We start from the raw sequence: 27,832 nt of genomic DNA, 5'->3' as shown, positions 1-27,832 counted from the left end.
CCTTCCCGGCGGGCGGAGGCTCCAGGATAGCAGGACCACCATCTTACCCAGGGACTGGCACAGAAGGGCCAGACGAACAGAGCCGCGTGCGGATGCGTTAAGTGGAATGGAAGTCGAAGCAAATGGTGGTGTGTGCTCCCTCCCAGCAATCACCATCGCTTACATCGTGGGTCCCTGCCCTCTAAGGCCCCCACGGCTGCCCCACAGCAGGACTGGTGGGTCAGAGCTTGTCCGCGAGCTTGCAGACCACACCTGGCAGGCTCAGCATGAGGCCTCCCCCCCTGGATCCTCCTGCCGCCCCTCTGGGCCACTGGCCACTCTGTCCCCCAGCCAGGGGGGAGGGACAGTTTGGACGCTGTGGGCGGGGGTCTCAGGAAGAGCTGTCTAGTCGTCATAGAGGCTTGGGCTCAGCTCCAGCGCCGGTGTTCTGGAACCACCGGGAAGTTTTTAAACTGAAATGTGCCAAACTCAGTGAAAACACCTCTTTTGGTCTCTCAAGCCGGCTAACGACAGCCAGGACATTTGAGATTAGAAGGACAAGAAGAAGCGTTAGCCCCTTACTGCCCCAGTCTGCCGTGGGCTGTGTCCCTGGCCTGGCCCTGCAGGGCCGGTGAGGAGGGGCCGCGGCTTCGTGCTGGGGGACGGTCACCAAGGACACATCTGCTGCTGACAGGCTGTAATTAGGAGGCTGTGGCCCCTGGACGCTACCTGCTAAGTGGCTTTGCCCCTCCGCCCTCACTTGGAGATTGGCCGCACGGGGCAGCGATGGTCACACTCCTGCAGCTCACACGCACCCGCCTGTCCAGAGACAGGACATACAAAGAAGGGCAGGAGGCCGCCTGGAGCACCTCGGGGACAAGCCGGGGGCACAGGGATGCCCTGTGGTGGTGCTGATGGGGACACATCTCCCTTGAGGTACCCAGCTCCGGGTATGGGTGCCCTTCCTGAAATCGTCTGCAAGAATAGCGCTGTCACCTCCGTGGGCTCCTTGGGGGGTGGGTCTGGAACCCCAGAATGATTGCTGGGAGGACGTCCTGGCAGCCAGGAGAGGGGTGAGGCTTGGCAGTGGCCCTGGTGTCATCCCTGGGTCTGGGGACAGGGGAGGTTGGGAGAGGGGCTCTCTGTCCCTGGCCTGCTCTGACTTGGGGACAGTGACGATGGGGACAGTGGCCTGGCACTCCCAGAGTGTCAGGAGAGAACCCAGTGCTGCCTGCTGGCTTGGAGGCTTGGTGAGCGTGGCCGGAGAAGCCTGGCCAGCCAACTCCCAGGGGCCCAGCTCTGCAGGGAGGACGTCTGCACCCGGCCATCTGGCTCTGGGCTCCCTGATGTCATCACAGGACATGTCGCCCCTAGCATGGCCTTCCCCTGGGACACCAGGAGAACCCCTTCCATAGACAAGGAGGCTGGCATTCTAATGGTTAAGTGGCTGCCCACCCTGCGGTCACTCGGAGGCTGAGTGGCCAGACCTGCACCTCCCTGTGGTCAGCTCACATTCTGCAGGGGGGTCCGAGGGCTCTGTCTGCTGAGGGGGGCCCGGGGCTGGGTGGGCACCCGGTCCTCTGATGCGGGGCCGCGGCCCGGGCAAGTGTGGGTGTGTGGGAAGCGGAAGCTGAGAGTTCTTACTGTGAATTCTCAGGTTAACGTGTCTCATTGGAGGAAACCTGCAGGAGGGAGGTCTTCTGTGACAGATGGAGAGCAGGATGGAACAGGAGCTGTGGGATGTGCTCTCAGAGTGGGGTCCGCGGGGCTCTGGGCGTGCAGGACATCTCGGGGCCTGTGGGGTGCTCCTCACCTGGGATGTGCTGGCAAGACCAGCCCCTCGCAGAATCCCACGGGCCCACGGGACCCACGCGACGTGGAAACAAGCCACGCTTCTCGCTGCGTGTGTTTGTTCTGGGAAACATCATAAATTTTCATGAAATTTGCTGCTTGCGTTAACATGTAGAGGATTTGCTATCACCTTTGAGTGCGTTAATGCGATTTGAAGAACGTCTTGAATGTCCAGGGGCAGGACCTGCTCACGGGAAGGAGTTTTGTGAGGCCGTCCGCTATTTTAGGGGCGTAAAGGGGAGCTTTACGGAAGCGTCTGAGAAGTAAAACTTCAGTCACGGCCATAATCACAGCCGAGACCAATGAGCTAGTGCATGACGGGCGCTAGGAAGTCCTTCCCAGCAGGACGGCGAGGTGGGTGCGGATGCTCTCTTACTGTCGTATAAGTGCCAGAGTGGACGTTCTGGGTGTCCCTGTGGGCGGCCAGGTCAGGGTCGCAGACCCTGGCGGTCCCCTTGGGGCTCGGGCCCTGGCATGTAACTCTTTGGTGATAGCCGCCCAAGTGTCCCATGGACCTCAACCTCAGGGACACTCAGGTGCGTGCACCTGCCCGTCTGGAGCTGGTGTGCGTGGGGGTCTGATGTGAGCCACAGGGTCCATCATATGGCTGTCCAAGGCGGTGGTCAGGAGGGGCGCTGTGCTGGGCCCCCCAGGAGAGAGAACGTCCCGGGAAAGGCGCTGGCTCTGGACTTGGGGCAGCTTCCCAAACTTGGATGGTCTGTGGGTTTGGCCAGGTGGGCTGAGGGATGGGCGGGGTGGACCCCTGCGTGGGAACAGGCCTGAGTGCAGGCTTGGGGGGCGTGTGGGTGCCCCCAGTGAGCCTAATCACTGCCGTGGAGGCTGTTCCCCCTCTTGAGGCTGCCCTGGCCTCGGAGGGGGTCCCTTGGGTGGGGTTGTGGGGCCTGGTGCCCGTGGTGCTGCCTGCTCCGTGGTCACCGGCTCCGTGGTGGCGAAGGTGTAGGTGCCCAGGCCCCAGGTACATCACTAATGTGAGATTTGTCCTCTCGCCCCCTAGGAGAATCATTGTCGCCGGATCAAGATCCTCGGGGACTGCTATTACTGCGTGTCTGGCCTCACCCAGCCCAAGACTGACCACGCCCACTGCTGCGTGGAGATGGGCCTGGACATGATTGACACCATTACGTGAGTGCCCGCAGGGACAGGCCCGCCTCGCACCCCCCATGGGTCCTGTAGGCCCGAGGGGCCATGTGTCCCCAGGCTGCAGAGAGCCAGGTTACATGGCGAGGCTCGGGTCGGGGAGCTCCCGCCTGAGCTGGGTGCCTCTGAGACCGTCACCTTTGCAATTTGCTGGGACGGCGTTTCTTCATCCGTGGCCATCTTGGGTGTGGTCAGGGATGCATTAATGGTGCAGGAAGAAATCAGCTTCATAGCTTAGCCAGACAAGACATCCAGGGAGTCAGCTGGGGATGGAGTGGCTTAGATCCAGCCGAATTCCCCTGAAAGGAACTGCACGTGTTTGTCTTCACGGGCATAGGTGTCCAGGGCTCTCTGCTGGAGGAGCTTAGAGGGAGCAGGCGTGCCTCCTGAGAACACCGTGGGCCGGCCGCGCCTCTGAGCCAGCCTCGTCCTGTCCCGTCAGAGAGTGGAATGAAGAATTAGGGACCCTCCGTCGGGGCAGGGAAGGTGTGGGGCTGGGAGGTTGAGCTGGTGCCCACATCTCAGCAGCGTGGAGGGATGGGTGCAGTCCGGCGAGACGGGGTTAGCAGGGATGGGTGTAGACGTCCACACTTGGAGCCGAAAAGTAGTGGCAACAAAGTTGTATGAGGAACACGGGAGAACAGAGAGAGAGAGAAAGAGAGAGACCCAGCCCTAGGGTCAGGGGCGGAAGAGGCCCAGTGACTCCAGCGGTCTGCTCCAGTGAGCGGTCCTCTGAGTGGACAGGGGCATCCAGAGCAGGGGGACGGTTGGGTGCCTGCGGACCCCGTGTGTGGTTCTGGGGTGCTCAGGATCAGGGGGGTGGTGCCGCGCCGGCCGCACGTCCAGTAGGTTGTTCACTGTGCAGATATGACAGTCCCCGACGTGTGGGCTCAGGACGGGCTTGTGAGGGGCCGGGCGTTTGCTGCCGCTAGACACTGGACGGAGGGAAGGAATCTCCTCATGGGCAGGCGCGTGCAGGCCCCGGCCGCCTGGGTTCTGACCTCTCCTGAGGCTGGAGGGATCGAGGACCTGTTCCCGGTCTGGCGGGTGGGGAAGGATCTTGTGTTGCACTTGGTGGGTAGTGTGTCCCTGTGGGAATAACAGGTGGGAAGGTTTACAGGCTCCGCGTTAAAGACAACACAAGGGTGCCGATGTGGAAGTGAAGGCCCGGGGCTCCCACCCCCATGGCAGGTGCAGCTCGTGGGGCTGGGGGCTCTCCCAGCGGGTCCCCAGCTGCTGGAGCAACCATTCCCCCACTCTGCAGGGAGGGGGCCACTCAGCACAGGGTGCAGGAGATTCCTCTGCTCCAAAGCGTTAGGACTCTGTGCATTTCCAGTAGCGCGAGATCCTCGTCTGTCACAGGCCTTAGCGAATCGCGCATCGCACCGGCAAGCGTGCGGGGCGAGGTCTGGGTGTTTTGGTTTGCGGTATTGGATCAGGGGAAGTAAACAGCATGTGCTCTGCCCTCCGGGACCCAGCCTTGGGCTGGCGAGGCCGCCGTGGTTGTCCGCTAACCCTGCTGCAGTCAGCCGGAGCAGCGATGGCCCAGGGAGGGGGGCCGTCTCTCACGGCTCTGCAGGCCCTCCTCCCGTCTCTGTTCTCGGCAAATGTGTCTCAGTGAGACTGCCCCTGATGCGCGGCTAACTGAGATGTGAGTGTCCAGGTAACTATGTATCTACTGCCACCAGGATCCAGATGTTTGAGGCAGAACCTTCCAGAAGAGGTGAGGGTGTGCAGGCTGTAGGATTTGATCCCCGTGACCTTTGCCCCTTCCTGGCCGTGGAGGTGGAGATGCTGTGAAATGGGCAGAAACACCGTCTGCAGCTTTTCTTGTTCACGTTTCTCTGTGTTCCTTTCCTTTTGCAAATATCAAAAAAAAAAAAATCCAAAATTTTAACCGTATTTTGTTTGTTTCAGCACTTCTCACTAGAGGTTGGCAAATGACTGAGAAAAGTTAAAATTGAGAGAAAAGATGTTCAATATATGTAAAACTAAGTAGGTGTCAAAGACATGCAGACTCCCGAGTAGCCTTTGCTGTAAACCTGTGACACGTGGACTTCCGGACGTGCACCGGGGACCTTGGACCCGATGTGAAACACTCTGGTCCTGGGGGCCGGGCCCTCGGTGGACGCAGGGGTGGTGCGGGGCTCCCAGTGGGTCCAGGACGGCTTTGCACGGGGGCGAAGCGGTGTGGCGGTGGGATCCTGTGGGACCGCTGGGTAGTCTGCACATGGAAGCTGGGGCTGGGCAGGCAGGGCCGAGCGGGATGCTGTCCTCCCGGGTGGGAGTGCTCCACCCAGGTGACGGGACCCCAGCAGCTGTGTGGCGTGGGGTCCACGGCCACAAGGACTGCTCGGGCCGTCCTGCAGTCCGGGGTCTTCGTGGACCCTCTCCCAGTGTTTCTGCACCTGTGTCTTCCAGAACAGGGGTTAGTGGGATGTGGGCCGCGGCCTTGAGCCTGGAGACGCCAGGGTAGCTGGGCGGTTGTCAGAGCCCGTTGGCGCTCATTCAGCCCCGCCTTGGATTGCACATGGGAAACGGAGACCCGGAGAGGGCAGAGGTTGGCCTGGTCACCTTGCTGGGCCGATGGGACTTCCCTAGAAATCAGGGGCCGCCCTGCTCATGTGCGCTCCCCACGTGGAGTGGCCGCCTTTGCCCATCTGCGGTTCCGAGAGCCAAAGACTCTGGACGCTCTGCTCACCAGCCCCTGTGTCTGTGTCCTGTGCTTACATTCTGGACAGAAGACCCCAAGCTCTTTATTTCATCATCAGAGCCCCTTGTCTTCTTTTAGGGTTTCTAATTCAGATGTTTTAAGGAACCCGGGCGCCCCCAAGTCTCTGGTCATTTGGGCCAGACTGCCCGGTGGTCGGGGCATGGCCGGAAGCGGTCTCTGACAGACCCTGTTGTACTGGCACCAGTGATAGGTCCTCAGGGATGGGGGTGAGGATCTGGGAGGGCTTCCTGGAGGCTGCATCTCAGCTGGGCCACGTCATATTAGGAACAAGATGGGTGCACACGAATCAACCCCAAGTTCTGAAGTAGGAGGGAGATTTATCATTGGGATCATGGGTGGCCTGCTATCCTGTGTGGGGTGGGGGGTCTGCAGGTGGCTGGGCCACAGGGCACCTAATGCTGGGAGGGGATGGAGGGTGGGTTGTCTGGTGGGCCGGCCCCATGGTGGCAACCTGGTGACCCTGTGTGTCCGATGTTTCCTGGTCTCCCTTCTCCCTCGTGACAGACCTTCTAACCACGGGGCCACTGTGTCCTGGGCCACGGCTCAGCCTCCTGGCCCTTTGTGGTTGGGCTTTGCCGTGGACAGGGGAGCCACATTGGACACACCTGCCGTGGGGGCCACCTGTGGACAGGCAGGGGTCACATGGCTCAGTGCTCCCTCCCACGGGGCCTCGTTGCACTCCTGTCCCGTGGGGCCTACGGATAACCTGCTGTTGCTTCCGCAATGCTCTGCTTTAGCATTTTCTGTAATAATATAATTTCCGCCCATTGGGGAAGAGTAGAAAACACAGGAGACAGCATCGGAAGGCCTCAGCACGGCCGCTGTGTGTCCCCTTTGGCCTGACGCAGTGTGCTGTGTACCTCTGGCTGTGGTGGTGAGTCCTAGACCTGGGGAGACCATGCGTGGCACCCTGTGGGTGCCCCCACATGATCGCTCGCACGGAGCTCCGGACACGGGCGGTGTCCCCTGGGTGCTGCCGGGACTCACGCTGGCCCACATTCCCCAGCCGCGGGTGACCTGCTCACCTGGACCCGCCACCTGATTTTGGCACCCACACGCTTGTCCTCCTGTAAAGTCTACTCGAGGGTCAGGTCTGGAGCTCGGGGTCAAACCCTGGCCGTTCCCAGGGTGCCCCTGGCAGGTCGTCACGCCGGCCTCTGGCCAGCAAGCAGGCACGAGCCCCCAACCGGGTCAGCGGGACACAGAGGGGATCGGAGGTCCCAGGCTCATGCCCCCTGCGGGCTGCCCTAGGTGGGGAGGGGCAAGGGTCGTGCCCAGTGGCCAGGGAGCTAGGGGGCCTGGCCCAGAGCAGCCCTGCCCACCTGGAGCCACGCTTGGGGATTGGGCTAAGTCAGGAGACCCCCGTGCTCCCGCCTATGCAGACTCCCCTGTGTGTGCAAGCTCGCGGGTATGGACAAGGGCCCAGGCCCACGCCGTGATGTGTCTGTTGCAGGTCAGTGGCGGAGGCCACAGAGGTGGATCTGAACATGCGTGTGGGGCTGCACACCGGCCGGGTCCTCTGTGGGGTCCTCGGCCTGCGCAAGTGGCAGTATGACGTGTGGTCCAACGACGTGACCCTCGCCAACGTCATGGAGGCCGCCGGCCTGCCCGGGTGAGTCAGGGCGAGGCAGTGCGCTCTGGCGTCCAGAGGACAGTGTGGGAGGGGCCCGCGCCACTTCCCCAGACTCATGTGCTGGGTGCATGGGCCAGGCGGCTGCAAAGCAGACGACACTGGGTCCTGAGCAAACTCCACCTACCCTGGGGGTCCTGGGGAGCCACGGTGGGAGCCATGGCGGGAGCCACCTGCATGTCCCCCCTCTCCAGACCTGCATCCCCTTCCCTTGCAGGACTGAGATGCAATGGACACTGGGCATCCCCACCCCGTCTGTGTCCGGGGAAGGGGCTTGGGTTGACCGTGTCCGGGCCGGCCAGGCCATGCCTCGGCTGGGACCTGCGGTGGCATCCACTCCCACCTTGTGCTTGCACCTGAGACCCCTCTGCTGTCCCAGAGCCTGGAATGCTCCCCTCTGCTCCTGCTGACGCTTGGCCCATCCCCGGCTCCGAGCCCTCCCCAGCGGCACCCCCTCGCTGGGCTCCCTCCCCTTCTTGTTCCCGGGTGTGACCGGTGCTGCCAGGTGACACAGGGAACCTGAGTGCCCCTCCTGGACCTGCCCGTGGGGAGGGACGCCTGTGCCACCTCTGCAGGCCCTGGGCACCGTGGTGCTGCTGTCTTGCAGGAAGGTCCACATCACGAAGACGACCCTGGCGTGCTTGAACGGTGACTACGAGGTGGAGCCGGGGCACGGGCACGAGAGGAACAGTTTTCTGAAAACTCACAACATTGAGACCTTCTTCATCGTGCCATCACATCGGCGCAAGGTGGGCTCCGGGACTGGGACGGAGCTCCCGCTCACCTGGGCTGGGGCCGGGCCAGTCGGAGCCCGGGGTCCTCTCAGGGCCTGGACTGTCCTCTCTCCCCCCCCACTCCCTGGGCCTTCCCCCGCAAAACAGGCCGGGGATGGGGGAGCACTGAGCAAAGGGGTGCTGTGCACACAGGGGGCCTGTGACCATCGTTCGGGGCACTCAAGGTCACTGTGCCTAAGGAAACTGAGCTGGACGTGATCAAGGGGGGGCCTAGTCTTTTCAGGGTTCAGGTGAGGGGTGGAGGGCATGGGGAAGGGCTCAGGGCACAGGTGAGGGGTGCAGGGCATAGATGAGGGATGCAGGGTACGGGTGAGGGGTGCAGGACACAGATGAGGGGTACAGGGCGCAGGTGAGGGGCTCGGGGCACAGATGGATACGGGGCATGGGTAAGGGTTGCAGGGCATAGGTGGAGGGGCTCAGAGCTTAAGTGAGGGGTATAGGACACAGGTGAAGTGTTCAGGAAACAGGTGAGGGGTGTTGGGCCCAGGTGAAGGTGAGGGTACAGGTGAGGGGCTCAGGACATGGGTTAGGGGCTCAGGGCACAGGTGAGGGGTGCAGGGCACAGGTGAGGGGCTCAGGGCACAGGTGAGGGGTGCAGGGCACAGGTGGCCCCAGTACTCCTTCAGGACATAAGCAGGTGGAATATGAGGGAGAGCTTCAAGCTTCTCTGTCCTGTGTGTCCGTGGATTGGGGCTGTGCAGTCCCTTGTGACCCGGGGACCGTGGCTGCTGGGGGCTCCAGGGCAGGGTAGGCTGGGCTCAGTGAGCTCACTCCTGATGAACGGGAGAGAGGGTAGGGCAGGGGTCGGTGGGCTTGGAGGAGGGCTGGGTGAGGGGTTGGCACTGGACCCCAGGGCAGCAGGGGCCACCCATGTGGGAGTGGAGGGTGCGGTAAGAAGGGCAGGGACCCCAGGGGTTGGTGGGTGGTGGTCCTCAGCCAGCTGCTGGCCCAGCCAGTAACGTTCAGGCTCCAGGGTTCCTACCTGGCCTGGCCCCAAATCTTCCCACAGCTCCTCCCCAGGACTGGGGCCTTGCTCTGGTTTTCAGCGGCCCTGGGGTAACTGTGTGCTGTGGACCCGGCTTGCTGGTTCCATGCACTTCTGTTTGGCCTTGAGCACACGGTCCCCATGACCTCCCTGTCCCTGTCAGGTGCCCGCTCCCAGCTCGGGGGCGCGGGGGGCAGCATGGGTCTGCTGACGGGTCTCTCCGGGCCGGCTGTCGGCACAGATATTTCCAGGGCTGATCCTCTCTGACATAAAGCCTGCCAAGAGGATGAAGTTCAAGACCGTGTGCTACCTGCTGGTGCAGCTCATGCACTGTCGGAAGATGTTCAAGGCGGAGATCCCCTTCTCCAACGTCATGACCTGTGAGGATGATGACAAGGTAGGAGGGCCGCCTCCCCGCCCCGGGAAGCCTGGCCGGGCGTGCTTTCTAACCGTGTAAATGCTACTCAGAGCCAGGCTGCTTTTGCTTTCCTGGAAAAATCTTGCTATCATCTTGCATTTTTTTTTTTCAATTTGGCCTTCCACGTGTTTGCGGGTAAATGCTTGCCCAGAACCCCAGCGGCTGTCTGAACCTTCCCTGAGGATATTCATGCTCATCAGATGCTCTGTCGTGAGGTCTGGAACCTCAGCCATGGCCTGCAAGCCCAGGTGCCATCAGGCAGTCTTGTCTCTGGCCGCCCCCACGCCCTGGTTCTCCTGCTGTGCACCTGTTCACCCCTCTTCCTGTTCAAAGTCGTCCAGTCCATGGAAGGTGGCCTCCCCTGGAAGTGCCTGCCTTGTGGCCTGACTGCCAGGATTTTCCACCTTTCCTCTTGGGTGGGTCAGAGTCGTCTTTGGATGTTCTGGTCTTCTGCTGGGTTTGGAAGCTGTACTGCTCTGTGGGGGTCCCAGCGTCCCCTTCAACCACACGGGCCTCGCGTCTCAGGGGGCAGAGACCCCAGTCGTCTGGGGCAGGGGTCGCGTCTCATGAGCCTGGGACAAGCCTGGAGTGCCGCCCCTTCCCCTCCTGTGTCCTTGTGTTCTGGGCCCCCCAGCCCAGCGTGGCTCCATCCTGTGAGTCATGTCCGGTTCCCGAGACTTCTATCTGCTCACTCCTGTTTTCCCTGCCATTCTGGGTTTTTTACCCTGGCAAGGAATTCCATCCCTGCAGTTTTGGGGGGCTTTTCAGGAAGAAGCAAGAATCTGCTGGTACTGCTGGGGTTTTTTTGCCTCACAGGATTTTTGTGGTTTTGACCGTGAGCTCACATTTGTGAGAATTTTGCTGGAAATTCTTCAAGAGCGATGCTGATGTGGGTTCTATCAAGATCGGCCTTGCCCTTGTCCAGGTACCCGAGGGCTTCACATGCTTGCCCAGTGAATTTTAGATGTCCCAGCTGGGCAGACGTGTGCAAATGTATTCCCGGGGGTCCCCTCAGTGCAGAGCCAGGTTGAAGAGTGTCCCCCGTGCAAGGGCTCCCCACGTCGGTGTTTGCTGATGGGGCCGCTGGGGGCGTGGGCCCCCGCTAGAGCTTTGACCTCACTGCCCACCGTGCTCAGGCCCCGCGTTGCTGCGGTTGGCTCGTGAGGGATGACAGGCTCTCCAAGCTTTCCGGGTCTCAGACGGCAGCAGTGCATCCACCACCTGCCTGGCCTGGGTTCCCGCGTCCGGATGTCCTCTGGTGACTTCCCTTTGTTACCAGCTTCCTGTGCATTTGAAAGTACGTGCATGTGTGTATGAGTGTGCACGTGTGCACATGTGTGTATGAGTGTGCACACGAGTGTGCGTGTGAGTGTGCGATGCACGCATTTGTGCACGTGTGTGAGTATGCACACGAGTGTGAGTGCACGCATGAGTGCATGCATGCATGTGTGCGTGTATGTGTTCGTGCATGCATGCACTTGTGTGTGACTGCATGAGTGTGTGTATGAGTGTCCATGTGTGCACGTGTGTATGAGTGTGCACACAAGTGTGCGTGCACGAGTGTGTATGAGTGTGTGCGATGCATGCACGTGTGCACATGTGTGTATGAGTGTGTGTGAACATGCATGCACTTGTGTGTGTGTGTTGGGGGGAGAGTGGGCCCTTCCCTCCCTGTTGTCTGGAGTTGCTGCTGGATTCCTCACTCCCGTTCTCTTCTTCCTGCCCCCCCTGGGAGCGCAGAGCCATGCTGGGTTTCTTCCAGTCTCCCACATCCTGAATCCTGGCCCAGCCCCTGACACCCCAAATCTCTGGAGTCACAGGTCAGGCTCTGCCCACCCTGAGACTCTGGTCCTTCATCGGTGTGCTGGCGACAGTGGGTCCTGGCCCTCCAGCCTCCCTCCTTGGGGGACACTTGCTGCCTCACGTTATACCAGGTGCCGAAGTGTGACGTGCGGGCGTGCGCCCTTGCAATCGTCCCTGTCACTGTGCCCGGCACCCCAGGGTCCAAGGCCGAGCCCCCCAACCATCGTGTGGTTTCAGGGCTCCTCATCTGCGCCCAGCTCCCTGACCCGAGAGGGTCTCCCTGCACCACTGGTGAGCTGCCTGCCCGTGTGTGGGACTCCTGGACCCTGAGCTTTGGCCCCACGTCTGGTCCCTCCCCACCAGCTGGCACATCCAGCCTCCGTGGCCCGGGCGGTTCCCCTGCCGGGGAGACAGAGGAGCAGGCAGGTAGCAGGCTGGGGAACCACTGCTTCCCCTCATCACCATCTGCCTTGTGAGTAGTGGAAATAAGCCCCAGTGTGCAGGATAGCGGTGTCCGCACTGTGGGAGGCCCCCAGTGGTTGAGACGGGGCAGTGACAAGGCTGGTGGTCCCGAAGGATGGGGTAGAGAGGCGCAGAGGCAGGGCCAGCCCGCCAGTGAAGGCAGCTCGGGAGGTGGCCGTCGAGTGACCCACGGGGCAGGCCCTTCCACCTGTGGGTGCCATCCCTAGGGCCCCCCAGAGCCTGCGTCCCCTTCGGAATGAGGGCCCTGTCTTCCCTCCTCCACGTCTGGGCCTCACTCCCATGTGGGCGCCCTCATGTGTGGCCAGGGTGGGCCCCGTGGACGGCGCTGGGCTGGTCCATCCCACTGCGCACCACACATCACATGTGTGGATTTAACGGAAGTCGTGGGATGATCTGCAAGTAGCTTGGTTGCTTGTTTTTGTCACCTGCCAGTGTGGCATCACAAACGTTTCTCATATTAATAAACATTCCTCCAAAATATGATCTTTATGTCACCGTGTGCGTCTCCAGCCTGAGGAGAGACCGTGTGTTGATTCCAGGTCCGTTGACGTTTAGGTCATTTCCGATTTTTCGTTTTCCAGTCACAGTGAGTAACTCACAGCATTTCTCTCACGGAAGTGCGTCGACGTCTGTGATCATGTCTGCGGGTCCCGGGTCGGCAAAAGCGGGCATGCGGTCGGTGTCCACGCAGCTCCCCGCGCTGTGCCCAGTGCTCCGGGTCCACGCACACCTCTGCTGTCCGGCTCCCACCTCCTGGCCAGCAACTTTTCCAAAATGTCGTTTCTACCATTTCTGTCTGAATTTAACAAAGATAATGTTTCAGCTCACGTTGAAACTCATCCTGGTAACTTCTTCCTCAGCTCAGCTCACCGTCGTAGGCGTGACTCTGACCCTTCCTCCACCTTGTATTAATTTCCTTCTGGCTGTTCTTTGTGACACTTTGGGTTAGACGCGGGCGCCCCTGTGAGCGAGTGTTTGTGCTTTTTGACAATGAGGAGTAGATGCTGAATTTCAGAAACTGCACTTAGTATCTATTAGTGTGTGTGAACATGCATGCACTTGTGTGTGTGTTGCGGGGGAGGCTTTCTTCCCGACTCGCACAGTGACAGGTGCACGGGACCCTCCGGCGTCTCTGGGGCACTGAGTAGCTGCTCCTCGCTGTCTGAGCCGCCGCCTCAGGGTGCCCGAGCTGTACACTCAGCCTGGGCTCGTCTTCTGCTCTCTGCCTGGGACAACGCCAGCTCCTCTCTCTGCCGCCACAGCCACACGTGGGCCCCTCTCTTGTGGCTCTCAGTTGTTGCCAGAGGGGATATTGCGAGCCCTGAGGCTGCCGGCTGCCCCGGGGGGTCTGTGTCCGTCAGCCCCAGACGGGTCAGCCCAGGACCCAGTCTCCATCAGCCACTCACCGCTGCACACCCCGGCTCAGGCAGGCGCTCCCTGACCATGGTCGGGTCTCAGGCCAGGTCTGCCATCTGGTGACAGCGTGCACGGGGCCAGGAAAGCAAGGCTGAGTGTGGCGTCTTCCTTCTCAGGCCCCAGCAAGGACTGTTTCGAGCATGGGCATGGAGTCTCTCACCTGGGACCGTCATTGACGGCCCGGCCCCTGAGCTCTGTGCCCCCAGTGCCCTCCCTTCCTGTGTGTCCAGCCCTTTCCAGTAAGAGGTTCTGCTCCTCCTCGCTCCCGATGGCCTGTGTCCGTGGAGCACATTAAACCCAGAGGCGTCAGCACGGCGATTCAGCCAATGTACCCAAACTTCCCGAGTCCTGGGTGAGCAGGGGGACATCGTGGAGACCCTCCGATGTTACCAGTGAGAGAGACGTTGGCACCTCTACTACAAACACTTCACAGTTTTGAAGAGCAGAGCAGATTCCTGATAAATGTGGAGAGAAGACCCAGGCAGAAATGGAAATCTGTATGCCTTTTGGGGTGTCCCTGCAGCATGGGGCTCAACTGCAGGGTCCTGAGTGGGCTGGAGAGAGCATGTAGGGAGGGAAACTGGGGTACAGGCTGGGTGGGAGCAGCCGCTTGCTGACCACAGCCTGGAGGGGCCAGCGCCGGGCAGGGCTGCGTCTCACCATGTGTTGTCCCGAGCTTGTGTGTCGTGGGTGGGAGACGCTTTTGCTCGTCTCTGCTGCTCACCTGCCTCAGGGAGCGGGGTGTCCAAGCTGAGCCCCAGGGAGCCCACTTCTGCCCAGCCCCACCCAGATGAGGCCATCACTGGGCACTGCCATCCTTCCTGTTCCCCAGCTCACCACCTGTCTCTCCCGGCAACCGCATCCCATGGCAGGGAGGAGTCAACTGGGAGTGGAGGGGCAGATGGGCCCCAGGCCCCGAGGATGTCAGTTTACACATGTGTGTGCTCAGGGGTCCTGCTAGTCAGCAGCAGGCTTGGTGACATTGAAGAAAACCCCAACCGTGGTGACTTGAACAAAAGGTTTCTTATTGTTAAAGTAAACCTGGAGATGGGGCAGGACGGAGCTAATGTGGCGGCTTCACAAGCATCTTGAACCAGACCTCTTCTATGATGCTGTTCTGGCTTGCCTGCTATCACTTCAAGGCCCAAGATAGATGCTGGGGCTCCAGTCATTGCATCCACATTCCAGCTGGCAGATGGGGGGGTGCAGGCGAGTACATTTCAGCACCCAAGCCGGCTTTCCTAGGTGAGGCCTGCCTGCCCAGGCCAGTTCCTCTATGTGCGCAACGAGCCCTGCCAGCAACCAGAGCGGCTCACCTCTCCTGCCCTGGGTCAGTGAGCAGATGGATCGGTAGCCGCTGGCCTCCCAGGAGCCCACCCTGCAGCCCTGCTCATCTTCCCAGCTTGTGTGAGCAGCCCGTAGTTCCTGGCGTGTCTGCCTCGCCTGGGCCTCCATGTGGACTGGGGCTCCAACCGCCCCCTCCCGCAGCATGGCGGGACCCGCTTGCTGTCTCCACTGAGGACAGCGAGAGGCAGCTTGAGGACTCGGTCTGGACCAGCGTGCTTCCAGCTCTTCACAAGCATGAGCGTTCTGGGTCTTCTGAGAACTCCCCTTGGGGGCTACCTTTGTTCTCGTGTGACAGACCAGGAAGGTGGAGACAGAGAAGTTAAGCAGCTCCACTCGGTTGCACAGCCCCTGGTTTTCAGGTCTCTGCACTGAAGCCACCGGCCTTCCCTTCGGCAGGTCCAGAAAGAGGCTCGGGCAGCCAGGTTCCACAGCAGAGTGAGCAACAAGTTTTCTCCTAAACTTGATTTTGATTTGGTTTCCAAGGAAATACATGTTTGTTGTGGAAAGTCAAGAGAAGTGTGAAAAAGAGGGAGACTTGGGACCCTGGCCCCAGGAGGTGGCCACATTACCATCCTGTCCCACTGAAGGAGTCACTGCCCGGGGTCCCCCGCATGCCCAGGGTGGCGCCGCCCCCCAAGAAGTCAGCCCTGCCCCCTCTTGGCCTCTGCAGACCCGGGGCTGGCGGGCAGACAGGTGCTCCTCCTGGAATAACTGAGCACTGTGGCGGAGACCCAGGGGCCGTGGTGCCTGCCGGCCTTTCCCTGCACGCCGGATGCTCAGGGAGCTGACCTGGTGTCACCGGAGGTGGCAGGGTGCGAGTGTTTTTATCGTGTACAAATGCTTTAGGTCCCGGGGGAGGGCGCATTCGTGGGAGTGCCTCAGGGGTTTGCCGGCCCTGCGGACCCTGCGTACAGGTGGGTCTTCCTGTGCTTATTCTCGGGCGGGGGGAGGCCGGGGCTGTGGAAATGGAAGGAGCACAGTCACCGGCTGGTGGTTGCATGGAAGCAGTCTGCAGGCTGCCCCGCAGAACATCAGCGGCTTGTTTCCAAGCAGGGACTGTGCGTGGCGGCTTTCTGCAGCTTTCTGGAGGTAGGGGTGACACGCCACCCCGACCGCACACGTGTCCCCTGCGGAACCAAGCAGCATGCCCAGAGAGGCCTGGGGGCCCCCAGTGGCCTCCCCCATGGTCACAGCTCACCCGGCATCTGCGTGGACCCAAACAAGGGAATGGGCTTTGGTGGCTGGTGTGTGTGTGGCTCTGGCCCGCTTCCTCCTGGCGGCCACACTCGGATCCGGAGCATTTCCTTTATGGCCACAGTCCCCCTTCTACTGGGGTCACACGGCCGCCTTCCCCAAAGCCCCGCTGCGCTGACTACTCTGCGTCCTGTGACTCACATTTGAGGCTGTTGTATACGCCCTTTGACCTTGGCTCTCTCTTCAGTCTCTGAGCAAAGCCTGCGGGTCCCTCCAGGCTGTTCCTGCATCAGTAGCTTGAGCCTTGCAGTGGCCACGGGCGTTCCACGGTGTGGAGGGACCACCGTTTGCGTGGCCTGTTGAAGGACCTTTTGGTTGTTTCCAACTCTGACTGTTGCAAATAAAATTGCAGTCAGCGTTCACATTCAGAGTTTTGTGGGGGCATAACTGCTTATTTGCTGGGAGAGATGCCCGACTGTGCCATGGATGGGTCTTGGTTTTTTGTTTTTTAAGAAACTGCCAAGCCGTTTGTGGGGTGACTGTCCCGTTTCACGTTCCCAGCAGCCACGTGTGAGAGATCGGGCTTCTCTGTGTCCTCGTCAGCCCATGGTGCCGTCACTGTTTTTAGAACATTTTGGCTGTTCTAATAAGTGTGTAGTGACACCTCATGATTTTATTTGGCATTTTCCTGGTGGCTAATCATGCCGATCATCGTTTCAAGTCCTTATTTTCTGTCCACGTATTTTTCTCTTCTTTTTTTTTGGAAAAATGTCTGTCTTACTTCCTAATCCGAGTGATTTCTTGGTACTGTTGACCTTTGGGAGTTCTTTAAATTCTGGATCTGATTCTTCTGTCAGATGTGTGGTTTGTACGTGTTTTCTCCCTGCGTGTGGCTTGTCTTTCACAGGACAGATGTTTTAAATTTTGAAGATGTCCAATTTACTGATATTTTTTCCTTTATGAACTGTGTTTGGTTTTGGTGTTGCAAGAGCTCTTTATGTAGCCCAAACCCCAAAGATTTTCACCTTTCTTCTAAGAGTTTATACTTACATGTTTTATAGTTAAACCTATGGTGTGTTTTGAGTTAATCTTTTATAAGATGTGAAGTTTAGATCAAGATTTACTTTTTGGGGGGCTCCTGTGTGGCTCAGATGGTTGAACATCTGCCTTTGGCTTAGGTCATGATCCCAGGGTCCTGGGATCAAGCCCCACGTTGGGCTCCTTGCTCAGTGGGGAGTCTGCTTCTCTCTCTGCCTCTCCCCTTGCTTATACTCTCTCTGTCTCTCTCTCCCTCTCAAATGAATAAATAAAATCTTAAAAAAAATTTACTGTTTTTGCAAGTGGATGTCCATTTGGTCCAGTGCCATTTGTGGAAAAGACTATCCCTCTTCCATTGAATTGCTTTTGCACTTTAGTCAAAAAATCATTGACCATACTTGTGTGAGGCTGTTTCTGGGCTCTCTAGGGTGTTCCGTTCCTCTGCCAAGACCCTACTGTCCCGATCAAAGGAGCTATACAGTAAGTCTTAACATTGGGTTGAGTGATTTTAAGAAAAACGTCTTCTAATCCATGAGCACGCGTATCCCTCCTTGTGTTGAGATCTTTGATTTCTTCCATCAGTATCATATAGTTTTCAGCACACGAGTTGTGTACGTGTTTTGTTAGAGTTGTACCTAGGACTTCATTTTTCCACATGATTATAAATGGCACTGAATTTTAACTTTGGTCTTCACATGCTGATTATTAGTTTAAGAAATACCTTTATTTATTTACTTATTTATTTTTAGAGAGAGAGCACATGTGTGGGAGCAGGGGGAGGGGCAGAGGGAGAGAGAGAACCTCAAGCTGACTCCCCACTGAGCATGGAGCCTGACGCAGGGCTCGATCCCACGACCCTGAGGTCACGACCTGAGCCAAAACCAAGAGTCAGACGCCTAACCGGCCACCCAGGTGCCCCAGTAAATACCCTTTTTATGTTTATCTTGTTTCCGGTGACCTTGTGGAATTCATTTGTTCTAGGGCTTTTCCTCCCCTTGGAATTTTCTATGTAGACCATCCTGTCATCTGCAAATAGGGCCAGTTTTAGTTCTTTCTTTCTAATATTTGCCTTTAATTTCCTTTTCTTGCCCTATTGCAGTGGCTGCAGTCTCTAGCACTGCTGAAAGTCAGGGGGAAAGCACTCCATCTTTCACCAGCAACTGTGACGCTAGCTATCGGTACTGTGTATCGATCTTCATCGAGTTGGGGAATTTCCCTTCCCTCCCTAGTTTTCTGATCATGTTTGTCAAGAATGAGTATTGGATTTTGTCAAATGCTTTCTCTGTATCAATTGACACAACCATGGGATTTGTTCATATGGTGTTAATATGGTGTAGGCATCAATGTACAAATATGTAAAAAGACTTGCATCTCTAGAAATGGTTATGGTGTATGCTGCTATTTATATACTGCTGAATTCTATTTGCTGACCTTTTGTTAAAGATTTTAGCATCAATAGTGAAAGAGAGGGCCTGTGGTGTTCCTTTTTTTGTACTGTCTTGGTCTGATCTTGGTATCAGGATAATACTGACTCTATAAAGTACGTTGGAAGGTGTTACCTTTTCCATTTTTTGGAAGAGATTGTATAGAATTGGTGTTCTTATTTAAATGTTTAGTAGAATTCTCCAGTGAAACTCTCTGGGCCTGGAGATTAATTTCTCAGGAGTTTTACAGTTATGAATTGACTTTCTTTAGTAATTACAGGGCTAATCTAATAATCTTTCATGTTGGGTGAGTTGTGGTTGTTTCGAGTAGCTCATTGATCTGAGTTCTCAAATCAATGTGTATAATTGTTCACAGAAATTCCTTGTTACCCTTTTGATGTGTGCAAGTTCTGTAGTAGAATCACATGTCATTCCCGAGTTTGTTATGGCCTTTCTCTTTTTTTCTTTGGCATGCCTGCTAGAGATTTGTCCATTTTATTGATATTTTAAAAGAACCAACCTCTGTTTTATTGCCCTGTGCTGGGTACCGCCCCCATCCACACGGGGTGCCACATGAATGTCACGTGCCCCCATTTGCAGACATGGGAGTCCTAGATGGGGGAGATGGGACTGCATCTCAGCCCCGAACCCGGCCCCCCAGACTGCAGTGGGCGAGCACACAGGCTGGAGGGAGCGTGAGAGCTTTTTCATCAATAAGTGGAGGATTTGCTAACATTTCTTTCTTTCCCCCGTGGCTACAGCGGAGGGCGTTGAGAACCGCGTCTGAAAAACTCAGAAACCGCTCGTCCTTCTCTGCGAATGTCGTCTACACCACCCCAGGCACGCGCGTCAACAGGTACATCAGCCGCCTCCTAGAAGCCCGCCAGATGGAGCTGGAGATGGCGGACCTGGACTTCTTCACCCTGAAGTACAAGCAGGCTGAGCGCGAGCGCAAGGTAGGTGACCAGGACCCTCAGGAGCGCGGAGAACCCCAGGGCCCCCTTGGCTGTGGCCTCCTGCCCTTGCTCTTGTCAACGCAGCTGTGGTCCCCAGTCCTGGGTGCCCCCGGGGGACCCCGCGTGTCTCCCAGTGGCTGCAGCCACTGATGGCGGATCTCGGTGTCTCCTAGTACCACCAGCTGCAGGACGAGTATTTCACCAGTGCCGTCGTGCTCGCGCTCGTCCTGGCTGCCTTGTTCGGCCTCGTCTACCTTCTCATCATCCCGCAGTAAGTGTGGCGGGCCCCGTGGTCAGCGGTTGGGGGAGAAGGGCCGGGGGTTCCTTCTGTGTCCGCTGGCATCTCCCCCGTGGTCCCCAGCTCGCAGGGTTGGTGCCGGCCACGGCCAGCTGTCCACGTGCTCTTCCAGGGAGCTGGGAGGGCAGGCCCCGGTGGCCGTGTGTGGGGCGCTCGCTCCCAGGTTCTCCGTTGTTGTGCAAACAGCCCTAAGGTACCAGCTGTTCCCAGCGTTTCCATCCACACAACGTGTACCCTTGACTCCAGGACGGATTTCGAGGGAGAAAATGCACATTGGTTTCTAGGTATCTGTCATTTTCAGATACATCAAAATGAGGAAAAGTGGTCTCTGGAAAGGAAGAAAAGTGTAGTAATTGAATAATAATTCAGTTATGCTAAGTCAAAATGAGCTTGCAGTGTTTGTTTTTGGCAGGAAGACGCATTTTCCTTCCAGACAAACAGCTTTCTTGACAAGACCTCCCTAGCGGAGTTGTTCCCCTTCGAGTTTCCAGAGTTTCCAGAAAGCACAGGAAGCTGCCCCATCCCTGGACGCTGGGAACACGGTGACCACCTGATGGCCCTGTGTGGGGATTCAGCTTTTTCTACAGAAGCTGCTCCCAGATGACATCCAGCGGGAGGGCAGCGTCCAGGGGCCTGTCCTTCCAGAGGGAGGACCTCGTGGCAGACCCAAGTGGATAGAAGTCGGAGTGGAGACAGGAAGGGACTTGGTGGAGAGGTCAGGGGTTGGAATCGCAGGCTCTTCTGGGGCACACCTTGCTGGGCCCAGCCCGCAGTGACCCTGTGTCTTCTGTTCTAGGAACATGGTCGTCCTCCTGCTGCTGGTGTTCTGCATCTGCTTCCTGGTGGCCTGTGTCCTGTACCTGCACATCACCCGGGTCCAGGTGCGTGCGTGTGCATGTGTATGTGTCCCATACCTGTACATCCACCTGGGTCCAGGTGTGTGCGTGCATGTGTCTTACACATTGCTTGGTACGGGTACATGGGTGTCTTGCATCTGTATGTCACCTGGACAGGTACATGTATGGCCTCAGCTTGCCCTCTTGATAGGACAGGTGGGGCAGTGGAGACCCTCGCCCTCTGGAAGAGCAGGAGCTCATGAAGCCCTGTCGTGTGCCAGGTCCTGCTTGGAGTTCTGGGGGCACACAGGGACACAGGGCAGGCAGTCTGTAGTGATGGAGTGAGGCCCACCCGGTGTGTCACCTTCTCCTGAGTGCAGAATCTCTCAGGGCAGGGACCAGCGGTCTGTGGTGCGCTCGTGCGGTGGACGGGGCACCTGCACTGTGGAGGGTTCTCCGTTGGCTTTGCTGTTGTGACCTCTGGGGTGGGGGGTTGCTGGGATGGCACCGGGGCAGCTGTGCTCCTGGGAGAACCCTTGGTCCCAGCCCTGTGTGGCCTCCATCTGTGTCTCCACACACCCTATTTCCCCGTGTTACTCCACCACCACGTCTAGCAGACCCGGTGTTATCTTTGTATAATTGTTGGAAACCGCAACTTTTTTAAAAACTAAATTTGGTTTTATTCACTTAACTTCTTTGTTATTCATAGGTAACTTCTTGTTTTTTTTTTTTTTTAATTGAAAAAATGCTATTGATTTAAACCATACTTCCAGTTTTTGGGTCTTCATAGAGTCACACTTGGACTGGAAACTGCCATTTTCCACTTTGAGTAAGATGGTGTATTCACATAATTTTCGGTGAGCACGTGCCAGGTGGAGCTGGCTTCTAGAGCCTGCCACAGCCCCCTGGGGAGCTGGGAGCCAGTGCTGGGGTGGACGTGCTCCTCCTGGCACAGGTGGTCTCAGCCCGAATCCTGTGGAATTCAGTCTCACACTCCCGGCGGTGTCCCTGAGCTAGCTCTGAGCGTCCACCCTGCGATGGGGCCCAGAGACCGTGGAGCACAGGTGGTGGCATCAGGCTGGGGAGGGGTGGTGGCCGGCAGGTGGGGCCGGGCCATCGGCAGAGGCCGACGTCTGCCATGGAAGACAGATATGGGTGGGCACGGCTGCGCACGTGGGTGAGCCTGGGTCCGCGGTAGCGAGGCCTCTGTGGGAAAGCGTGAGTCAGCTGGGCAGGTGCTTTCTGCTGGGACAGGGCAGGCGGCCACAGCCAGGGCATCCAGGCAGCTGGGCCAGCTCTCTGGCTGCCCGGCACCTTCATCCCCCCGCTTGGCGCCCCTATTGCTGGGGGCTGCTGGCCCTGGGACCTCTGAGTCCCCGTCTGTGACACGGGGTGGGAATTGAGCTGATACACATCAGTGGGGCCAGGAGGGGGCCAGGAGGCCGGGATGGGGAGGAGGGGCCAGCAAGAGAGTGGGCTTGAGGGTGTGGGGTGAGAGCTAGAAGGGGGCTGAGCTGGACCAGCCGGCCGCGAGGGGTGGTCGCTGGCTCTGTCAGGACTGTCAGGGAGCCTCTTCGGGGTCAGGTACGCTTTGCTGTCGGGGGGGGGTCCCTGCCCCGGGGCCAGCTGGGGGCTGGGGAGCCCGCGCTGTGAGCAGAAGGGACAGATGCACAAGAGGAAGACGGCCTCGTCCAGCACCAGCTGTGATCGGGGCTCCGGCAGGTGGTTTCTGCTGTGTCCGTGCGTGACAGCCCAGAGATGCTCACCCTGCTGCTTGCTCAGACTTGCACAAGCCCTGCCCCTGGCAGACACGTCATCCTGGGCCTTCACCTCCAGGTGCCAGTGAAAGCAGGCTGCGTCGCGCTGAGTGGCAGAGGCCACAGCTGCTACACCTGCCTCGTCTCGCAAACCCTCGGCCACGAGGCTCAGGCTCGGGTCACCCGGCAGAGCATGCCCAGGTTGGTGCACACGGACGTGGCCTCCTCCTGGTGTGTCCCGGGCATGGCCCGCTCCACGGAGAGGCAGACGTCCCGTGGTGCTCTGTGGCATTGCCCACTGGTGGCCTTGGAGACGTTCTGCATCTGTCGTGCTTGCACGTGCTCATGTGGCCGTGGCTGGAGTTAGCGTGGCTGCCTTTTGTGGGGACGGTGTGCCAGGAGGATGTGCAACCCCCGACAATCCGCTGGGCCACGTTTGATAACTGTGGTTCATGCTCTGGGGTGGTTCGCCTGGGTTCAGGTCAGATCCGCTGTTTTTTCCCGGATTACAACAATTTTCCATGCCTGTTTTTGCTCCCTGGATATATAAGCAAATTAACGCAAGGATAAGTAGACCACCAGCCTTAAAGCTAAGACAGGCCCCTTGGAGCCCACGTGTGGCCCACAGCACGCGGGCTCCGCCCCACGTCCGTCTTTGTGACCAGCATTGTTCACTTTTCAGAAAAGCGTTTTAACCCTTTGCATTTGAGCAACCACATTTCTAGGATCAGGTATTCGTGAGGAGGGAAGGTCTTAGCAGCCCATGGCTGGCAGTCAAGGCTCCCACCTGGGGTGTGGGCGTGGTGGCCTTAAGGAACGTGAATTTGCAGGTCACAGAATAGCCAGCTCACGTATTGGTCTTGGATGCCAAAGGGAACTGATTGTCTCGCCTATTCAGACACGGTGGTGGGGTGGGGTGGGATGACCCGGGGCTCGTGCTCTCCAGTGACTCCGATCGGCAGCCGAGACCGGGGATGTGTTCTCTGGGCCCTCTCCTGCCTGTTCGGGCCTGCCTGAGCCCAAGCTGGCCTTCCTCGTGGGGACCCGCAGACAGCCAGCTGTACCTCCATTCGTCACGCCCCGAGCGGGGAAGGGACCTCTTTGGCTTCTGGCTTCTGCCAGTCAGAGCCCTCCAGGGAAGCAGCACGAAGACACAGGGGCGCACGTCCGACCGCCCCCACGTAGAAGGGATTCCTTCCTGCGGTTTGGCCTTCCTCCTTTGCCAGACGGGTTTCCGTCCCTGGGGAAGTCTGGCGTCTGCAGGGCAGAAGAGCAGAGGAGATGAATATGAAGCAGGGGCTGGGCGGGCATGTCCTGCGCTAGGACTGTGCTCGGACTCCCGCCCCCACCTCCCGGTCTCGAGCACTCCCCACTTCCAGCATCTGTCCCCTCTTCCTGTTGCTGCCCGACAGGTGACCACAGCCTCAGCAGTCCGAGGGCGGGCACGGCCAGCTGGCTCCCCGCTTTGGGCAGCGCGCGGCCAAAGGGAAGGTGCCCACAGGCTTTGTGGGGGTTCCTTCAGGCTGACCGTCGGTGAGATCCGGCTTGGGCGGTGGTGGGACTGTCACCCCAGCTCCCGGTGGCTCCTCTCCAGTCTCCCCAGGCCAGCCCCAGAGTGTGGAGTCCCTCCCATGCCCCCAGCCCGCCTGTTCCCCCTTCTGCCACCTGCTGGCTTTAAAGACCTGGTGTGGTTGACCTGGGTCCACCCGGTTGTCCTTGGTGAGTAACAGAGTCCGCCCACTGCTGAGGCCGATCACGGCTGCAACCCTCTGCCGTGGGCTGCCACGTGGTCGAGGGACCGTGGCTCCTCACGGGCCCAGGCAGTGAGGGAGAGACCGTGGGGACCATTTTGTGCCCATCGCAAGCATACCAGATACACACCAGCCTCACTGGTTTTTAAGTCTGTCTTTATAAACAACAGTAAGAGAGTTTTGATATATTTTTTAAGTTAATTTTAATTCATTTAATTAACATATAGTGTATTATTAGTTTCAGAGGTAGAGTTCAGTGAATCATCAGTTGCACATGACACCCAGTGCTCATTACATCACATGCCGAGCGTCTTGATATTTTAACAATCATTTTTAAGGGTCATGGGACAATCTGTGGGAACACTGCGCTGTTTCCCTTGGCATGGTGTTCTCCACGGTCCCGCCGTGTGCCGCGAGGCCAGGACCGCGCCGCAGGGGCCAGGAGGACGTGACCCCGGCTCTGCGAGAGTGGGCACTGAGCCCGCACCGTAACTGAGTCTTCAGAAGGGCGTTTCAGATGGTCCGTGAGCTGTGTGCTTCGGGAGCGGGGGTCGTGATAAGACCGGGGGGTAGAGCAGCATGTACCTGCTGTGTTCCCCAGTGAGAATGGAGGGAGGCTAGAGAGTCCTGCTGCTGCGGGGCCGCGGGGTTGAGGCTGGTGGCGTGACCGGCCAGCAAGGGGGTCGCGTGGCTTTGTGCTCTGTCTCCTGGGCCCGGATGGATGCTCATTCCCAGAATCCCTTCCCCGTGACTCCCATTAGGAGAAGGGGTGCCCTGTCGGGGGCTCCCTGTTGGTCTCTGCTGGGATTGGGCGTGCATTGGTGGCTGTGGTCAGGTTGGCCTTGGTGAGTGGGTGTCCGTGCTGCTGAGCGTCACCTCTGTCCCTGCCCTCATGGCCACTCTGTCCATGAGTCCGTGGGGCGGTGGCAGGGGCAGCTGGGGAAAGGGGCTGACAGGTGCTCCCCCCGCCGATTATTACACTCCTTGTCCACCGAGGTCCCCCACTGGTAGCATTCACATGGAACACTGGTGTTTTCCGCACCCCCCAGACGGTCTCTCCACAGACGTGTGCCCCAGCGGTGACTTCCTTATCACTGTTGCAGTCACGCTCCTTCTGCCTCCCTAACCGTCCAGCTGGACCATGGTCCAGGGCCCGGGAGTCAGTGAATGATGGCACATCTGGCCCCTTCTCCTTCCAACCAGAGCACCCAGCAGGTGCACCATCTGGCGTTCTGCCCATTGGCAGGATTTACCGTCACCATCCTTCAGGGACAAGCCAGAGGGGGTCGTTGCGGCTGCAGCTGCCCACCCTGGGTGGTGCCTTCAGGTCGTGTAGAACCTGCTGGAAGCTAGCGGAGTCTTCTCTTCCTCCGTCAGCTGATCGTGAATGATCACAGGTGTAACAGGAGTGGGGACCGTGGTGTCTGGGCCTCTCCTTGGTGTAATGTATGTGTGGCCCCTGGGCCTGCCTGGGTCCGATCACATATGTGCCTCTCCCACTCGGTGATGGGGGGTTGCTGTCCGTGCACACCCACCTTCCAGGCTTGGAGGGTCGCACAACACCCTGCTCAGGAGGTGGCTCAAGTCCGCTGGCACCTTGTTGGCCCGTGGCCAAGGCCCGGGAGCAGGACCAGAGTGTCTCCAGAGAATGACTGGGCTTTGCTCTGAACCCCATCCAGAGCCTGAGCTGTGGTTCACATATCGGGGCAGCTGGCCGCTCCGCTCCGGGGGCTCCCACCCACCCGCGAGCTCATGAGTTAATCTGTGTCCGCTGTGGTCTTGCCTCTGATGGGACTGGAAGCCCCCAGGGTGGGCTGAGGGGAGGGGAGATGCCTGTCTAGTGGGGTGAGCAGGAACCAACGGGGTCCTGTGAATGTGAGCTGGCGATGTCCCATGTCCCCATGCTCATGCAGCTTGGGTCCTGGTGCTGAGCACACAGCTGGCCAGGACTCAGCGGCCCTGAAGCAGGGCCCAGGAGAAGGGTGACGAGGTCATGCAAAGCCACAGCACCCCTTGATTCCTGCTGGCCCACGTCACGGCTCCCGGCGTGCCCTCCTAGCCTGGCGAGGCAGTGTGCCAGGTCCTGTGGGGTCGGCTGGGGTCAGTGGCTCCAAAGCCTGGGTTTTAGGAAAAGATCAGATCTCTGGATGAGACTCTTGTGCTGTGGCAGGGGCAGGGAGGAATCAGTGCCCGGGACTCAATAGATTCCCACCCATAAATAAAGCATCAAGTGAGCAGTTAGCGTGCACTGTATGTAGAGCTCAAAGGGAGGGACCGGGCCCGGAGAATCCATGCAGGCAGCTTGTATGGAACCTGTAGGAACCTGCCACTGTTTGGCCATTTGCCACACAAATGGGAATGGTGCATTCATCCTGGCAGGCCCACAATTCTGTGCCCCTGAGCCTTGCTTAGCTGCCCTCCCCCGGCACCGCAGATCTGGCTCCAGGCTGCCTTCCACTTTGGCCCCTGTGCACCCCGGGCAGGGCTTGCTGGGCCTTGGCTGGCGGCCACCCGTTCACCGCCTCCCTGAGGGACCTCTGTGCTGTTTCTGCCTCTGCCAGGGCACGAGGGGCCAGGCTCTGGGCAGTGTCCCCACGGGGCTCCTGACGTCCCCCGCGGGGAGGAGCCCTCCAGTGTTTGCTGAGTGAATGTGTGAGCTGCGTGTGCCTTGTCGGCTGGGGGGCGAGAATCCCATGGCCACATCCTCAGCCTTGTCCCAGGGCTGACACGAGATTAGACGGGGAGGGAGGTGGCGGGCACCAGGTCCATGAGGCAGTCGGGGCTGGTGCTGCCACAGATCTCTTCTCTCTCAGATCTGGGGGCCCCAGCGTGTCTGCACAACGCAGCAGTGTTGGGGCTCGGGAATCCTGAATGGGACCCAGATCCGTAGCTGCAACTGTGTGAGCTCCGTGGAATGAGGGAGGCTGGCTGGCAGGGCCGTGTTTGCTCGCCGCAGACTGGGGACAGCGAGGGTCCTCACTTCCCCGGGGGAGGATGGCGGGTAGTCCTGTAGTGGCCTGGGCACCCTGGCTGGCGGGGGTCTCGTCAGCATCCTGGGCAGAGTCCCTGCTGTGTTTACTGTAGCTTTTGTTTCCAATTTCATGAGGGTGAATCTAAAAAGAACTTGGCACCTTTATCCATGAAGTCAGTTGCGTGTTGAATATCGCAGAATGTACTTAAATAGATTTACAGTGAAGTTTCTAATAGCAAAAGTGACGCAAAGCCTCTGTGGTGAAAATGACAAAACTTACTTGGAGCATGTAAGAGAAGACACAAGTAAACGTAAATCCTTGTTTCTGAGATAAAATGTCTCATACTTCGATGCCACCGTCACAGCAGGGGGTACATGGTGGCTGGTGTGGTTCTTTTTAGCTTAAAGACCTTAGTTTTTGTTTCTTTTGATCTGGGCAGTTTGTTGACCTGGGAGGTGAAGCCTGAGCTCAGCATGGAGCGTGTGTGGAAGGGAGCCTTGCGTGGGGGCCCAGCAGCATTGTGCCCATTTCTGTGCACGTGAACCAATCCTTAATAAACACCTGTTTTTACAGTAACGTGTTGTATTGTTCAGTGTTTTCCAGGATGCCTGACGATCCAGATCCGCACCGTCTTGTGTATTTTCATAGTGGTCCTAATCTACTCTGTGGCCCAAGGATGTGTGGTGAGCATCTTAAGAGGCAGCAGGGTCTGGCGTGGAGAGTGGAGTGAGGTGTGGAGGGGGGTCGAGGGGGATGCCATCTCCTGGGGAAGGGACACCCAGCCACTTCACAGTGTGTAGATGATAGAAGCTGGGGCAGAGAGTCAGGACGGACTGGGGCAGGAGTAACAGGAGGGAGGTGGTGGCAGGATAATAGGATGGAGGTGGAGTCTACGGCCATCAACCCTGAAAGCACCCGATCTCGTCTGATCTCGGAAGCTAAGCAGGGTCGGGCCTGGAGTACTTGGATGGGAGGATGGAGGTGGGGTGGGGAGTACCGGGGGGGAGG

At 58.6% G+C, this 27,832-nt stretch overlaps 1 protein-coding gene across 1 annotated transcript in view; it reads left to right on the top strand.

The window, feature by feature from the left end:
* The window catches only part of ADCY1 (adenylate cyclase 1), a 114,936-nt gene that overhangs the window by 51,318 nt on the left and 35,786 nt on the right, over positions 1-27,832 (top strand). Inside the window, exons 5-12 of the mRNA XM_025853153.2 lie at positions 2,846-2,973; positions 7,176-7,334; positions 7,960-8,101; positions 9,373-9,528; positions 19,016-19,210; positions 19,384-19,481; positions 20,305-20,389; positions 27,418-27,507. Of these exons, the coding sequence (XP_025708938.1) occupies positions 2,846-2,973; positions 7,176-7,334; positions 7,960-8,101; positions 9,373-9,528; positions 19,016-19,210; positions 19,384-19,481; positions 20,305-20,389; positions 27,418-27,507 (1,053 nt within the window). The remainder of the gene's footprint in view (positions 1-2,845; positions 2,974-7,175; positions 7,335-7,959; positions 8,102-9,372; positions 9,529-19,015; positions 19,211-19,383; positions 19,482-20,304; positions 20,390-27,417; positions 27,508-27,832) is intronic.

Source organism: Callorhinus ursinus, unplaced genomic scaffold, assembly GCF_003265705.2.
Source record: "Callorhinus ursinus isolate GAN/ISIS: 27379988/994484 unplaced genomic scaffold, GSC_fseal_2.0 scaffold60, whole genome shotgun sequence".
NCBI lineage: Eukaryota > Metazoa > Chordata > Mammalia > Carnivora > Otariidae > Callorhinus > Callorhinus ursinus.
Note: the sequence above shows the minus strand (reverse complement) of the source record. Positions and strands in the feature narration are given on the sequence as shown.